The sequence below is a fragment of the Bombina bombina genome, chromosome 6 (genome assembly GCF_027579735.1).
Source record: "Bombina bombina isolate aBomBom1 chromosome 6, aBomBom1.pri, whole genome shotgun sequence".
Taxonomy (NCBI): domain Eukaryota; kingdom Metazoa; phylum Chordata; class Amphibia; order Anura; family Bombinatoridae; genus Bombina; species Bombina bombina.
Genome location: NC_069504.1, coordinates 914,960,767 through 914,978,224, shown reverse-complemented (window position 1 = coordinate 914,978,224; position 17,458 = coordinate 914,960,767). Strand labels below are relative to the sequence as shown.

General features: G+C 42.7%; 1 protein-coding gene across 3 annotated transcripts in view; it reads right to left on the bottom strand.

Annotated features, from left to right (window-relative positions):
* The window catches only part of FBXW11 (F-box and WD repeat domain containing 11), a 240,270-nt gene that overhangs the window by 58,976 nt on the left and 163,836 nt on the right, over positions 1–17,458 (bottom strand). For all 3 annotated transcript variants that reach the window (XM_053718555.1, XM_053718556.1, XM_053718557.1), the window contains 2 exons: positions 17,146–17,264; positions 16,712–16,961 (listed from right to left, as the gene is read on the bottom strand). In XM_053718555.1, the coding sequence (XP_053574530.1) occupies positions 16,712–16,961; positions 17,146–17,264 (369 nt within the window). The remainder of the gene's footprint in view (positions 1–16,711; positions 16,962–17,145; positions 17,265–17,458) is intronic.

Genomic DNA, 17,458 nt, shown 5'->3' with positions numbered 1-17,458 from the left:
TCCATTGTCCCTGAGCCTTCAGAGAATTCCAGACGGCGCCCCAACCTAGAAGGCTGGCGTCTGTTGTTACAATTGTCCAGTCTGGTCTGCTGAATGGCATCCCCCTGGACAGATGTGGCCGAGAAAGCCACCATAGAAGAGAATTTCTGGTCTCTTGATCCAGATTCAGAGAAGGGGACAAGTCTGAGTAATCCCCATTCCACTGACTTAGCATGCATAGTTGCAGTGGTCTGAGGTGTAAGCGAGCAAATGGCACTATGTCCATTGCCGCTACCATTAAGCCGATTACCTCCATGCATTGAGCCACTGACGGGTGTTGAATGGAATGAAGGGTGCGGCAAGCACTTTGAAGTCTTGTTAACCTGTCCTCTGTCAGGTAAATCTTCATTTCTACAGAATCTATAAGAGTCCCCAGGAAGGGAACTCTTGTGAGTGGAACGAGTGAACTTTTCTTTTCGTTCACCTTCCATCCATGTGACCTTAGAAAAGCCAGTACTAACTCTGTATGAGACTTGGCAGTTTGAAAGCTTGAAGCTTGTATCAGAATGTCGTCTAGGTACGGAGCTACCGAAATTCTCCGCGGTCTTAGTACCGCCAGAAGAGCACCTAGAACCTTTGTGAAGATTCTTGGAGCTGTAGCCAATCCGAATGGAAGAGCTACAAACTGGTAATGCCTGTCTAGAAAGGCAAACCTTAGATACCGGTAATGATCTTTGTGAATCGGTATGTGAAGGTAAGCATCCTTTAAATCCACTGTGGTCATGTACTGACCTTCTTGGATCATGGGTAAAATTGTCCGAATAGTCTCCATTTTGAATGATGGAACTCTTAGGAATTTGTTTAGGATCTTTAAATCCAGGATTGGTCTGAAAGTTCCCTCTTTTTTGGGAACCACAAACAGATTTGAGTAAAACCCCTGTCCCTGTTCCGACCGTGGAACTGGATGGATTACTCCCATTAACAATAGTTCTTGTATGCAGCGTAGAAACGCTTCTTTCTTTGTTTGGTTTGTTGACAACCTTGACAGATGAAATCTCTCTCTTGGAGGAGAGTATTTGAAGTCCAGAAGGTATCCCTGAGATATTATCTCTAGCGCCCAGGGATCCTGGACATCTCTTGCCCAAGCCTGGGCGAAGAGAGAAAGTCTGCCCCCCACTAGATCCGATCCCGGATCGGGGGCCCTCAATTCATGCTGTTTTAGGGGCAGCAGCAGGTTTCCTGGCCTGCTTGCCCTTGTTCCAGGACTGGTTAGGTCTCCAGCCTTGTCTGTAGCGAGTACCAGATCCTTCTTGTTTTGGAGCAGTGGAAGTTGATGCTGCTCCTGCTTTGAAATTCCGAAAGGAACGAAAATTAGACTGTCTAGCCTTAGGTTTGGCTTTGTCTTGAGGCAGGGCATGGCCCTTACCTCCTGTAATGTCAGCGATAATTTCTTTCAAACCGGGCCCAAATAAGGTCTGTCCCTTGAAAGGTATATTAAGTAATTTGGACTTAGAAGTTACATCAGCTGACCAGGATTTTAGCCACAGTGCTCTACGCGCCTGAATGGCGAATCCGGAATTCTTAGCCGTAAGTTTAGTTAAATGTACTACGGCTTCCGAAATGAATGAATTAGCTAGCTTAAGTATTCTAAGCCTGTCCGAAATGTCGTCCAGCGTAGCTGAACTAAGGTTCTCTTCTAGAGACTCAATCCAGAATGCCGCTGCAGCCGTGACCGGCGCAATGCATGCAAGGGGTTGCAATATAAAACCTTGTTGAACAAACATTTTCTTAAGGTAACCCTCTAACTTTTTATCCATTGGATCTGAAAAGGCACAGCTATCCTCTACCGGGATAGTGGTACGTTTAGCTAAAGTAGAAACTGCTCCCTCCACCTTAGGGACCGTTTATTGGAAACATCTTTCTAAATATCGGAGGGGGTGAGAACGGCACACCGGGTCTATCCCACTCCTTAGTAATAATTTCAGTTAGTCTCTTAGGTATAGGAAAAACGTCAGTACTTGTTGGTACAGCAAAATATTTATCCAACCTACACATTTTCTCTGGTATTGCAACTGTGTTACAATCATTCAGGGCCGCTAACACCTCCCCTAGTAATACACGGAGGTTTTCCAGCTTAAATTTAAAATTTGAAATATCTGAATCCAATCTGTTTGGATCAGAACCGTCAGCCGCAGAATGAAGCTCTCCGTCCTCATGTTCTGCAAGTTGTGACGCAGTATCTGACATGGCCCTAGCATTATCAGCGCACTCTGTTCTCACCCCAGAGTGATCACGCTTGCCTCTTAGTTCTGGTAATTTAGCCAAAACCTCAGTCATAACAGTAGCCATATCTTGTAATGTTATTTGTAATGGCCGCCCAGATGTACTGGGCGCCACCATAACGCGCACCTCCCGAGCGGGAGATGCAGGTACTGTCACGTGAGGCGAGTTAGTCGGCATAACTCTCCCCTCGTTGTTTGGTGAAATTTGTTCAATTTGTACAGATTGACTTTTATTTAAAGTAGCATCAATACAGTTAGTACATAAATTTCTATTGGGCTCCACTTTGGCGTTGGCACAAATAGTACAGGTCTCATCCTCTGAATCAGACATGTTTAACACACTAGCAAATAAACTTGCAACTTGGAAATATTATTCAAGTAAAACACAATGAAAAAACGTACTGTGCTTTAAGAAGCACTGAAAGATATATAACAGTTGAAATCAATAAACTTTGAAAAAACAGAATTTATGTTTACCTGATAAATTACTTTCTCCAACGGTGTGTCCGGTCCACGGCGTCATCCTTACTTGTGGGATATTCTCTTCCCCAACAGGAAATGGCAAAGAGCCCAGCAAAGCTGGTCACATGATCCCTCCTAGGCTCCGCCTACCCCAGTCATTCGACCGACGTTAAGGAGGAATATTTGCATAGGAGAAACCATATGATACCGTGGTGACTGTAGTTAAAGAAAATAAATCATCAGACCTGATTAAAAAACCAGGGCGGGCCGTGGACCGGACACACCGTTGGAGAAAGTAATTTATCAGGTAAACATAAATTCTGTTTTCTCCAACATAGGTGTGTCCGGTCCACGGCGTCATCCTTACTTGTGGGAACCAATACCAAAGCTTTAGGACACGGATGAAGGGAGGGAGCAAATCAGGTCACCTAACTGGAAGGCACCACGGCTTGCAAAACCTTTCTCCCAAAAAATAGCCTCAGAAGAAGCAAAAGTATCAAACTTGTAAAATTTGGTAAAAGTGTGCAGTGAAGACCAAGTCGCTGCCCTACATATCTGATCAACAGAAGCCTCGTTCTTGAAGGCCCATGTGGAAGCCACAGCCCTAGTGGAATGAGCTGTGATTCTTTCAGGAGGCTGCCGTCCGGCAGTCTCGTAAGCCAATCTGATGATGCTTTTAATCCAAAAAGAGAGAGAGGTAGAAGTTGCTTTTTGACCTCTCCTGTTACCAGAATAAACAACAAACAAGGAAGATGTTTGTCTAAAATCCTTTGTAGCATCTAAATAGAATTTTAGAGCGCGAACAACATCCAAATTGTGCAACAAACGTTCCTTCTTCTAAACTGGTTTCGGACCCAAAGAAGGCACGACTATCTCCTGGTTAATGTTTTTGTTAGAAACAACTTTTGGAAGAAAACCAGGTTTAGCACGTAAAACCACCTTATCTGCATGGAACACCAGATAAGGAGGAGAACACTGCAGAGCAGATAATTCTGAAACTCTTCTAGCGGAAGAAATTGCAGCCAAAAACAAAACTTTCCAAGATAATAACTTAATATCAACGGAATGTAAGGGTTCAAACGGAACCCCCTGAAGAACTGAAAGAACTAAGTTGAGACTCCAAGGAGGAGTCAAAGGTTTGTAAACAGGCTTGATTCTAACCAGAGCCTGAACAAAGGCTTGAACATCTGGCACAGCTGCCAGCTCTTTGTGAAGTAACACAGACAAGGCAGAAATCTGTCCCTTCAAGGAACTTGCAGATAATCCTTTCTCCAATCCTTCTTGAAGAAAGGATAGAATCCTAGGAATCTTTACCTTGTCCCAAGGGAATCCTTTAGATTCACACCAACAGATATATTTTTTCCATATTTTGTGGTAAATTTTTCTAGTTACAGGCTTTCTGGCCTGAACAAGAGTATCAATAACAGAATCTGAGAACCCTCGCTTTGATAAGATCAAGCGTTCAATCTCCAAGCAGTCAGCTGGAGTAGGACCAGATTCGGATGTTCGAACGGACCTTGAACAAGAAGGTCTCGTCTCAAAGGTAGCTTCCATGGTGAAGCCGATGACATATTCACTAGATCTGCCTACCAAGTCCTGCGTGGTTACGCAGGAGCTATCAAGATCACCTACGCCCTCTCCTGATTGATCCTGGCTACCAGCCTGGGGATGAGAGGAAACGGCGGGAATACATAAGCTAGGTTGAAGGTCCAAGGTGCTACTAGTGCATCTACTAGAGTCGCCTTGGGATCCCTGGATCTGGACCCGTAGCAAGGAACCTTGAAGTTCTGACGAGAGGCCATCAGATCCATGTCTGGAATGCCCCACAGTTGAGTGATTTGGGCAAAGATTTCCGGATGGAGTTCCCACACCCCCGGATGCAATGTCTGACGAATCAGAAAATCCGCTTCCCAAGTTTCCACTCCTGGGATGTGGATTGCAGACAGGTGGCAGGAGCGAGTCTCCGCCCATTGAATGATTTTGGTCACTTCTTCCATCGCCAGGGAACTCCTTGTTCCCCCCTGATGGTTGATGTACGCAACAGTCGTCATGTTGTCTGATTGAAACCGTATGAACTTGGCCCTCGCTAGCTGAGGCCAAGCCTTGAGAGCATTGAATATCGCTCCCAGTTCCAGAATATTTATCGGTAGAAGAGATTCTTCCCGAGACCAAAGACCCTGAGCTTTCAGGGATCCCCAGACCGCGCCCCAGCCCATCAGACTGGCGTCGGTCGTGACAATGACCCACTCTGGTCTGCGGGAGGTCACCCCTAGCGACAGGTTGTCCAGGGACAGCCACCAACGAGTCTCTGGTCCTCTGATTTACTTGTATCTTCGGAGACAAGTCTGTATAGTCCCCAATCCACTGACTGAGCATACACAATTGAAATGGTCTTAGATGAATGCGCGCAAAAGGAACTATGTCCATTGCCGCTACCATCAAACCTATCGCTTCCATGCACTGTGCTATGGAAGGAAGAGGAACGGAAGGAAGTATCCGACAAGAGTTTAGAAGTTTTGTTTTTCTGGTCTCTGTCAGAAAAATCCTCATTTCTAAGGAGTCTATTATTGTTCCCAAGAAGGGAACTCTTGTCGACGGAGATAGAGAACTCTTTTCCACGTTCACTTACCATCCGTGAGATCTGAGAAAGGCCAGGACTATGTCCGTGTGAGCCTTTGCTTGAGGAAGGGACGACGCTTGAATCAGAATGTCGTCCAAGTAAGGTACTACAGCAATGCCCCTTGGTCTTAGCACCGCCAGAAGGGACCCTAGTACCTTTGTGAAAATCCTTGGAACAGTGGCTAATCCGAAAGGAAGCGCCACGAACTGGTAATGCTTGTCCAGGAATGCGAACCTTAGGAACCGATGATGTTCCTTGTGGACAGGAATATGTAGATACGCATCCTTTAAATCCACCGTGGTCAAGAATTGACCTTTCTGGATGGAAGGATTGTTCGAATGGTTTCCATTTTGTTTAGGATCTTGAGATCTAAGATTGGTCTGAACGTTCCCTCTTTTTTGGGAACTACGAACAGATTGGAGTAGAACCCCATCCCTCGTTCTTTTAATGGAACAGGATGAATCACTTCCAGAAGATAACCTTGGAAGACTATTTCTAGCGCCCAAGGATCCAGAACATCTCTTGCCCAAGCCTGAGTGAAGAGAGAGAGTCTGCCCCCCACCAAATCCGGTCCCGGATCGGGGGCCCGCATCTCATGCTGTCTTGGGAGCAGTGGCAGGTTTCTTGGCCTGCTTTCCTTTGTTCCAGCCTTGCCTTGGTCTCCAGGCTGGATTGGCTTGAGAAGTATTACCCTCCTGCTTAGAGGACGTAGCACTTGGGGCTGGTCCGTTTCTGCGAAAGGGACGAAAATTAGGTTTATTTTTGGCCTTGAAAGACCTATTCTGAGGAAGGGCGTGGCCCTTGCCCCCAGTGATATCAGAGATAAACTCTTTCAAGTCAGGGCCAAACAGTGTTTTCCCCTTGAAAGGAATGTCAAACAATTTGTTCTTGGAAGACGCATCCGCTGACCAAGATTTTAACCAAAGCGCTCTGCGCGCCACAATAGCAAACCCAGAATTTTTCGCCGCTAACCTAGCCAATTGCAAGGTGGCGTCTAGGGTGAAAGAATTAGCCAATTTAAGAGCACGAATTCTGTCCATAATCTCCTCATAAGAAGAAGAATTACTAATAATCGCCTTTTCTAGCTCATCGCACCAGAAACACGCGGCAGTAGTGACAGGGACAATGCATGCAATTGGTTGTAGAAGGTAACCTTGCTGAACAAACATCTTTTTTAGCAAACCTTCTAATTTTTTATCCATAGGATCTTGGAAAGCACAACTATCTTATATGGGTATAGTGGTGCGCTTGTTTAGAGTAGAAACCGCCCCCTCGACCTTGGGGACTGTCTGCCATAAGTCCTTTCTGGGGTCGACTATAGGAAACAATTTTTTAAATATGGGGGGAGGTACGAAAGGTACACCGGGCCTGTCCTATTCTTTATTAACAATGTACGCCACCCGCTTGAGTATAGGAAAAGCTTCGGGGGGCCCCGGGGCCTCTAGGAACTTGTCCATTTTACATAGTGTTTCTGGAATGACCAGATAATCACAATCATCCAAATTGGATAACACCTCCTTAAGCAGAGCGCGGAGATGTTCCAACTTAAATTTAAAAGTAATCACATCAGGTTCAGCTTGTTGAGAAATTTTTCCTGAATCTGAAATTTCTCCCTCAGACAAAACCTCCCTGGCCCCCTCAGACTGGTGTAGGGGCCCTTCAGAAACAATATCATCAGCGGCCTCATGCTCTTCAGTATTTTCTAAAACAGAGCAGTCGCGCTTTCGCTGATAAGTGGGCATATTGGCTAAAATGTTTTTGATAGAATTATCCATTACAGCCGTTAATTGTTGCATAGTAAGGAGTATTGGCGCGCTAGATGTACTAGGGGCCTCCTGTATGGGCAAAACTGGTGTAGACGAAGGAGGGGATGATGCAGTACCATGCTTACTCCCCTCACTTGAGGAATCATCTTGGGCATCATTTTTACTAAATTTATTATGACATAAATCACATCTATTTAAATGAGAAGGAACCTTGGCTTCCCCACAGTCAGAACACAATCTATCTGGTAGTTCAGACATGTTAAACAGGCATAAACTTGATAACAAAGCACAAAAAACGTTTTAAAATAAAACAGTTACTGTCACTTTAAATTTTAAACTGAACACACTTTATTACTGCAATTGCGAAAAAGTATGAAGGAATTGTTCAAAATTCACCAAAATTTCACCACAGTGTCTTAAAGCCTTAAAAGTATTGCACACCAAATTTGGAAGCTTTAACCCTTAAAATAACGGAACCGGAGCCGTTTTTATATTTAACCCCTTTACAGTCCCTGGAATCTGCTTTGCTGAGACCCAACCAAGCCCAAAGGGGAATACGATACCAAATAATGCCTTCAGAAAGACTTTTCTATGTATCAGAGCTCCACACACATGCAGCTGCATGTCATGCTGTTCTCAAAAACAAGTGCGCCATACCGGCGCGAAAATGAGGCTCTGACTATGATTAGGGAAAGCCCCAATAGAATAAAGTGTCTAAAACAGTGCCTGCCGATATTATTTTACAAAAAATACCCAGATTAAATGATTCCTCAAGGCTAAATATGTGTAAATATGATCGATTTAGCCCAGAAAATGTCTACAGTCTTAATAAGCCCTTGTGAAGCCCTTATTTACTGTGTGAATAAAAATGGCTTACCGGATCCCATAGGGAAAATGACAGCTTCCAGCATTACATCGTCTTGTTAGAATGTGTCATACCTCAAGCAGCAAAAGACTGCTCACTGTTCCCCCAACTGAAGTTAATTCCTCTCAACAGTCCTGTGTGGAACAGCCATGGATTTTAGTAACGGTTGCTAAAATCATTTTCCTCATACAAACAGAAATCTTCATCTCTTTTCTGTTTCAGAGTAAATAGTACATACCAGCACTATTTTAAAATAACAAACTCTTGATTGAATAATAAAAACTACAGTTAAACACTAAAAAACTCTAAGCCATCTCCGTGGAGATGTTGCCTGTACAACGGCAAAGAGAATGACTGGGGTAGGCGGAGCCTAGGAGGGATCATGTGACCAGCTTTGCTGGGCTCTTTGCCATTTCCTGTTGGGGAAGAGAATATCCCACAAGTAAGGATGACGCCGTGGACCGGACACACCTATGTTGGAGAAACAAAACACAATTTAGCAAAGGTTTGTTCCCATTAGCAAAGAAAAACTAACCCTGATGGCATAAAAAAGTTAAAGAATAAACGTTTTTTATCACAGTCAACTATAATCTCACAGCTCTGTTAGATTACTTCCCTCAAACAAGCTTTGAAGACCCCTGAGTTCTGTAGAGATAAACCGGAACATGCAGGAAAAAACAATGAGCTTCTGACTGAAATTTTTGATGCGTAGCAAAAGCGCCAAAAAAAGGTCCCTCCCCCTCACACACAACAGTGAGAGAGATCAGTAAACTGTCAATTAGATCAAGCAACTGCCAAGTGGAAAAATAGTGCCCAAACATTTTATTCACCCAGTACCTCAGAAAATGAAAACGATTTTACATTCCAGCAAAAACGTTAAACATAAATTAAGAGTTATTAAAAAACCTGTTGCTTTGCAATTAGGCTAAAGTCTTATATACACAGTGTAATTCCAGTGAAGTACCATTCCCCAGAATACTCAAATGTTAAATATACATACATGATTATGTCGGTATGGCAGGATTTTCTCATCAATTCCATTGTCGGAAAATAAAAACTGCTACATACCTCTTTGCAGATTAAACTGCCCGCTGTCCCCTGATCTGAAGTTTACCTCTCCTCAGATGGCCGAGAAACAGCAATATGATCTTAACAACTCCGGCTAAAATCATAATAAAAACTCTGGTAGATTCTTCTTCAAACTCCACCAGAGAAGGAATAACACACTCCGGTGCTATTAAAAAATAAACTTTTGATTGAAGAAATAAAACAAAATAAAATCACCATAGTCCTCTCACACATCCTATCTAGTCGTTGGGTGCAAGAGAATGACTGGGGGTGACGTAGAGGGGAGGAGCTATATGCAGCTCTGCTGGGTGAATCCTCTTGCACTTCCTGTTGGGGAGGAGTAATATCCCAGAAGTAATGATGACCCGTGGACTGATCACACTTAACAGAAGAAATTAGATGTTGACGGAACAGCAACAGGTAATGTAACAGTGCTAAAGGAAATTTTATCTGCATTAATAAGTTTGTCATGACATGCAATACAAACAACAGCTGGAGAAACAGATACCAAAAATTATAGCAGATACACTTAGCTTGATAGCTCCAGCACTAGACAGCGATTTTCCTGTAGTATCTTCTGACTCAGATGCAACGTGAGACATCTTGCAATATGTAAGAGAAAAAACAACATATAAAGCAAAATTGATCAAATTCCTTAAATGACAGTTTCAGGAATGGGAAAAAAATGCCAAAGAACAAGCTTCTAGCAACCAGAAGCAATGAAAAAATAAGACTTAAATAATGTGGAGACAAAAGCGACGCCCTTATTTTTTAGCGCCAAATAAGACGCCCACATTATTTGGTGCCTAAATGCTTTTGGCGCCAAAAATGACGCCACATCCGGAACGCCGACATTTTTGGCGCAAAATAACGTCAAAAAATGACGCAACTTCCGGCGACACGTATGATGCCGGAAAAGGAATAGAATTTTTGCGCCAAAAAAGTCTGCGCCAAGAATGACGCAATAAAATGAAGCATTTTCAGCCCCCGCGAGCCTAACAGCCCACAGGAAAAAAAGAGTCAAATTTTTGAAGGTAAGAAAAAATGATTAATTCAAATGCATTATCCCAAATATGAAACTGACTGTCTGAAAAATAAGGAAAGTTGAACATTCTGAGTCAAGGCAAATAAATGTTTGAATACATATATTTAGAACTTTATATAAAAGTGCCCAACCATAGCTTAGAGTGTCACAGAAAATAAGATTTACTTACCCCAGGACACTCGTCTACATGTTGTAGAAAGCCAAACCAGTACTGAAACAAGAATCAGCAGAGGTAATGGTATATATAAGAGTATATCGTCGATCTGAAAAAGGAGGTAAGAGATGAATCTCTACGACCGATAACAGAGAACCTATGAAATAGACCCCGTAGAAGGAGATCACTGCATTCAAATAGGCAATACTCTCCTCACATCCCTCTGACATTCACTGCACGCTGAGAGGAAAACCGGGCTCCAACTTGCTGCGGAGCGCATATCAACGTAGAATCTAGCACAAACTTACTTCACCACCTCCATCGGAGGCAAAGTTTGTAAAACTGAATTGTGGGTGTGGTGAGGGGTGTATTTATAGGCATTTTAAGGTTTGGGAAACTTTGCCCCTCCTGGTAGGAATGTATATCCCATACGTCACTAGCTCATGGACTCTTGCTAATTACATGAAAGAAAACTAGGCCCCAATAAGTTTTATCACCAAACATATATAAAAACGATTAACATGCCAGCAAATGTTTTATATTACACTTTTATAAGAGTATGTATCTCTGTTAATAAGCCTGATACCAGTTGCTATTAAATCACTGCATTTAGGCTTAACTTACATTAATCCGGTATCAGCAGCATTTTCTAGCAAATTCCATACCTAGAAAAATGTTAACTGCACATACCTTATTGCAGGAAAACCTGCACGCCATTCCCCCTCTGAAGTTACCTCACTCCTCAGAATATGTGAGAACGGCAGTGGATCTTAGTTACTTCTGCTAAGATCATAGAAACCGCAGGCAGATTCTTCTTCTAAATACTGCCTGAGATAAAATAGTACGCTCCGGTACCATTTAAAAATAAACTTTTGATTGAAGAAAGTAACTATAATACACCACTCTCCTCTTACTACCTCCATCTTTGTTGAGAGTTGCAAGAGAATGACTGGGTATGGCAGTGAGGGGAGGAGCTATATAGCAGCTCTGCTGTGGGTGATCCTCTTGCAACTTCCTGTTGGGAAGGAGAATATCCCACAAGTAATGGATGATCCGTGGACTGGATACACTTAAGAGAAACAGAATTTATGCTTACCTGATAAATTACTTTCTCTTGCAGTGTATCCAGTCCACGGATTCATCCTTTACTTGTGGGATATTCTCATTCCCTACAGGAAGTAGCAAAGAGAGCACACAGCAAAGCTGTCCATATAGCTCCCTCTCTAGCTCCACCCCCCCAGTCATTCGACCAAAGGTTAGGAAGAAAAAGGAGAAACCATAGGGTGCAGTGGTGACTGTAGTTTAAACAAAAACATTTTTACCTGACTTAAATGCCAGGGCGGGCCGTGGACTGGATACACCGCAAGAGAAAGTAATTTACCAGTTAAGCATAAATTCTGTTTTCTCTTGCAAGGTGTATCCAGTCCACGGATTCATCCTTACTTGTGGGATACCAATACCAAAGCTTTAGGACACGGATGAAGGGAGTGAACAAGACAGGTACCTTAAACGGAAGGCACCACTGCTTGCAAAACCTCTCTCCCAAAAATAGCCTCCGAAGAAGCAAAAGCATCGAATTTGTAAAATTTGGCAAAAGTATGCAGTGAAGACCTAGTCGCTGCCTTACAAATCTGTTCAACAGAAGCCTCATTTTTGAAAGCCCATGTGGAAGCCATCACGCTTTGCAGGTAACACGGGCAGCTTAGATAAGAAGGCTGTAAGAGAATTATCCATGACTGCCGCTAAGTCTTGTAATGTAAAAGGGTTAGACGCACTAGAGGTACTAGGCGTATCTGGTTGTGACACTTGGGGAGAGGCAGACGGGCTACCCTCGTTACCTTCAGTCTGAGAATCCTCTTGGGCCACATTCTTAAGTGCAACAATATGATCTTTAATGTGTATAGACATATCAGTACAAGTGGGACACATTCTGAGAGGGGGTTCCACCATGGCTTCTAAAAACATCGAACAAGGATTTTCCTTAGTGTCAGACATGTTTAACAGACTAGTAGAGTACACAAACAGGCTTGGGATCACTTTAATCAAATAAAAAACACAATTTGAAAAAAACGTTACTGTGCCTTTAAGAGATAAAAAGAGCACACAATTTTCAAAACGGTGAAAAATGCAGCAATCGTTCTGAAATTTTCACAGTATGTAGCTAAAGCCTTAATAAGATTGCACCCCAAGTTTCAAAACGATTAACCCCTTAATGCCCAAACCGGAGCAGCCTAAATCCAACACCTGGTTAAATCACTACAGCACCTTGCCACAGCCTTGCTGTGGCCCTACCTTCCCTTAGGGATCAGATTTGGGGGAATATAGCTTCTTTTAGGCCCTCAAACATCAGCAGGCCCCTCCATGTGAAGCAGCATGAACTTCTCTGCAATTCTAAGTGCGCATTTGAGGCAATTAGGCCCCTCCCACTCTACTCCGGAGCTGTGAGGCCTAGTAAATCACTCCTAAGTGACTAAAAAAAAGCCATGTGGTAATAACCCCAGAAAAAAACCAAAAGTGCTTTCAAAGTGTCTTGCAAAACGATTTTTCCTTAGCCAAACAATTGATTGCACTGAATAAGTGTCAACCAGTTTATTAGCCCTATTATGTAAGCATTCAATTCCTTACTAAGTCTGTGAACATAGCTTACCCTCCCCTCATGGGGATATTGTCAGTCTCTTCAAGCATTATCTCAGTCTTGTCTAGAAATAAATGACTGAACATACATTATTGCAGATCACCCTGCAAACTGTTCCCCCCAACTGAAGTTTTCTGGTACTCCTCAGTCCTGTGTGGGAACAGCAGTGGATTTTAGTTACAACATGCTAAAATCATTTTCCTCTCAGCAGAAATCTTCATCACTTTTCTGCTAGAGAGTAAATAGTACAAACCGGTACCATTTAAAATAAACTTTTGATTGAAGATAATAAAACTACAATTCTAACACCACATTCACTTTACACTCCCGAGAGAGACCCTAGTGCTTAGAGCCAGCAAAGAGAATGACTGGGGGGTGGAGCTAGAGGGGGAGCTATATGGACAGCTTTGCTGTGTGCTCTCTTTGCTACTTCCTGTAGGGAATGAGAATATCCCACAAGTAAAGGATGAATCCGTGGACTGGATACACCTTGCAAGAGAAAGAAAGGACAACAATTTCTCGATTAATGTTACAATCTAACACCACCTTAGGGAGGAACCCTAATTTAGTACGTAAAACCGCCTTCGCTTGGAAAACAAGATAAGGGGGGGTCATATTGCAAGGCAGAAATCTCAGAAACTCTCCGCGCAGAGGCAATAACCAACAAAAAAGAACCTTCCAAGATAATTTAATTTCAACAGTATGCATAGGCTCAAATGGAGCATGCTGCAAAATAATAAGAACAAGATTGAAGCTCCAAGGCAGAGCCCCAGATCTAAACAGAGGTCTGATCCTAGTCAGAGCCTTAAAGGACTGCACATCCAGAAGCTCAGCCAATTTTTTGTGCAGTAACGCCGACAGGGCCGATATCTGTCCCTTCAGGGAACTAGCAGATAGACCCCCTTCTCCAGTCCAGCCTGGAGAAAAGATAAAATTATGGCAATCTTAACCTTATGCCAGGAAAAGCCACGCTCTTCACACCAGTACAAGTCCTCCACACTTTATGGTAGATACGACGAGTAACTGGCTTACGATCTTGAAACAGAGTGTCGATAACACGCTCAGAAAACCCTCTCTTGGCTAAGACTAAGCATTCAATCTCCACACAGTCAGCCTCAGAGAATCTAGATTTTGATGAACGAAAGGACCATCAGCAGATCTCTGCGACAAGGTAACCTCCACTGAGGAGACGGACATCCCCACCAGATCCACAAACTACGTCCTTCGCAGCCACGATGGAGCAATCAGAATCACTGATGCTCGCTCCTGCTTGATGCGAGCCACCACACAAGGGAGAAGCGGTAATGGAGAAAAAAAAGATACAAGTCTGAACCTCCATGGTACTGATGGGGCATCTATCAATTCCACCTGAGGATACCTCGACCCGTACCTGGGTAGCTTGGTATTGAGGCGGGATGCAATGAGATCTATCTCCGGTGTTGCCCACTCGCTGCATATCTCTGCAAACACCTTGGGTGGAGAGACCATTCCCCCAGGTAAAAGGATTGCCTGCAGAGGAAGTCCGCTTCCCAGTTGTCCACACCCGGAATGTGGATCGCTGACAGCGTACATCTGTGAGTCTCCTCCCACTCATCGCCAAGGGACTTCTCATTCGCCCCTGATGGTTGATGTAGGCAACCAAGGTTATATTGTCTGCTTAGAATCTGATAAACAGTAAAGAACCTAGAATGGGCAAAGCCTTCAAGGCATTAAAGATTGCCCTGCGTTCCAATATATTGATCAGGACGACTCCCGAGTCCACAGCCCTTGTGCCCTCTTGGCACCCCAAACCGCTCCCCAGACGGAAAGGCTTGCGTCCATAGTCACAATCTCCCAGGACAGTCTCAAGAAGCACGTGCCTTGGGATAGATGATCTGGACAGAGCCACCAAGAGAGCGAGTCTCTCGAGGGGTTATCCAGCACAATCTGTTGACAGATCTGAATGGTCGCCGTTCCATTGTCTCAGCATGCATAGTTGTAAGGGTCTGAGATGGAATCTGGCAAAGGGAATGATGTCCATACAGGACACCATCAGTCCGATCACCTCCATACACTTGGCCACTGAGGGTCTCAAGGAGGCCTGGAGGGCAAGACAAGCAGTAATTAGCTTGCAACGTCTCTGATATGTGAGAAATATTCTCATGGACATAAATCATAATTGTCCACAGGAAATTCACCCTTGTACTTGGAGTAAGAACTCTTTTGCAAGTTTATCTTCCATCCATGTAATCGAAGAAGACTGAAAAGAGATTCAGAGTGTTCTTCGGCTAGACGAAAAGATGGTGCCTGTACCAAGATATCGTCCAGGTAAGGCGCTACTGCAATACCTTGTGTTCTGGCAATGGCTAGAAGTACCCCCAGAACCTTCAAAAATATCCTTGGAGCAGTAGCTAGGCCAAACGGAAGAGCTATGAACGGAAAGTGCTGGTCCAGAAAGGCAAACCTTCCTATAGTGACGAAAGGCAAAGAATGACTGGGGAATAGGGGAAGTGGGAGGGATATTTAAGCCTTTGGCTGGGGTGTCTTTGTCTCCTCCTGGTGGCCAAGTGTTGTATTTCCCAAGGGTAAGGAATGAAGTTGTGGACTCTCCCTGCCTTATGGAAGGAAATGAATGTTAGGAAGCAAATAAATCACAGTTGAGTTTAGTGCAGCATCATTAAGAGTTCTATAACATCACTAATTGCATGCAAACAATTAGTATATTCTCTCATAAAATAATGTTTAAAAGGAACTCGAAATCAAGGATAATGCTTATTACCAGGCATCAGTTCAACTATGTGCCACCCACCAGCAAGTGATCCTCAATGAGGCAGTCACATATAATTTATGTTGAAGCTTAAAAGACCCTACATTTATAATGGCTGAATCTATAACAGAGATGCTCCAGGGATATAATATAATGGTGTCACATGACTAAGCGAAACTGCTAGGAACCAATGATTGACATTTCCATAACTCTGCTGTATAAATAATTACAGGTGCAAACCCATCTGCAAGCATATGTTGGACAACCCGCTGTCATAGGAGACTAAGCAGACCTAAAAAAAGCCTAGATAGAGAAGCAGTAGAACAGTTTCCTTCCATCCAACCTAGCTAAGGGACAGGAACAAAAGGATAAGGCATACTACTATTTAAAGCCTGTGTAAATTAGTTCTGGTCCCATTCATCAACCTTAATGCTGAAGCCATCAGTGTTGTATTTTGTAAAATTATTATAAAGTATTAAAGGGACCGTCTACAATAGAATTTTTACTGTTTTAAAAGATAGATAATCCCTTTATCACCCATTCCCCAGTTTTGCATAACCAACAGTTAATATACTTTTTACCTCTGATTACCTTGTATCTAAGCATCTTCTGACAGCCCCCTGATCACATGACTATTATCTATTGACTTGCATTTAGTATTGTGTTGTGCTAAATCTTAAATAACTCCTCACGCGTGAATACATTGTAATCTATATGGCCCACATGAAGTAGTAGTCTCCTGTTGTGAAAAGCAAATAAAAAAGCATGTGATTAAGAGGCCGTCTAGAGCCTTGGAGACAGGCAGAAATGTAGAGGTTTAAACAGTAAAGTATATTAAACTAGAAATGTTGGTTGTGCAACGCTGGGAATGGGTAGTAAAGACATTATCTTTTTAAACATTAACAATTTTAGTGTAGACTGTCCCTTTAAATACTCTTAAAAGAAAAGGATTATTCTAATAAAAGATAGGGCTCCTTAGTCACACAAGCTTCAAGTTGTTTGTGTTCACTTCCACATGCAAATTTGTATACAATATAACAATATAGACTAAACACTCCTTAGACACTTTCAAGTGTACATTCTACTTACTTTGATTGTTCGATCTCCAGAAGCTGATACAATATATTTATCATCAAAATCAACCACATTTACTGCGGCACGGTGACCAACTAAGACGCGACGCAGGGTGATATCAGTGGGGGATGCCATATCCCAAACTGCGATTGATCGATCCTTGGAACAGGTTACCATTAGACCATTGCAGAACCGAAGATGAAGCACTGCTTCATTATGATGAATCAGCGTGTTCAGCACTTCCCCGCTGTTCACATCCCATACTCTAAATCACAAAACAAAAAGCATAAAACTCTGATTAAGTTTTTTACATTAATATTAAATTATTTGTAATGGATGTGCTTCAAAGTCATTATTCATCATTTATCCTCTGTTCCAATAATTATCCCAATATAAGGAACAATTTCTAATCTCAAAACAATTAAATATTAGGACAAAGAAAGCAATACCTTACAGTGGAGTCTGAAGACCCAGTAACAATCACTCGCTCATCATACTGCAAACACAAAACTGAGCCGGTATGTCCAGTGAGAATTTTTAGGCACTCTAAGCTTGTTTTATCCCAAATCTGTTAAAAGAATTTTAATAACCACAATGAAATACAAATAAAAATATAAAGAAAACTCACTTATTCATAGGCTTTTCTACATTAACTCTGTTTATGAAAGTAAGCATTTACTTATCAACTCAGTTTGGAAGAAAAGATACTATTTTACAATGATTGATTTACCCACTAGGGAGAAGAGAATTTTATTCATACAG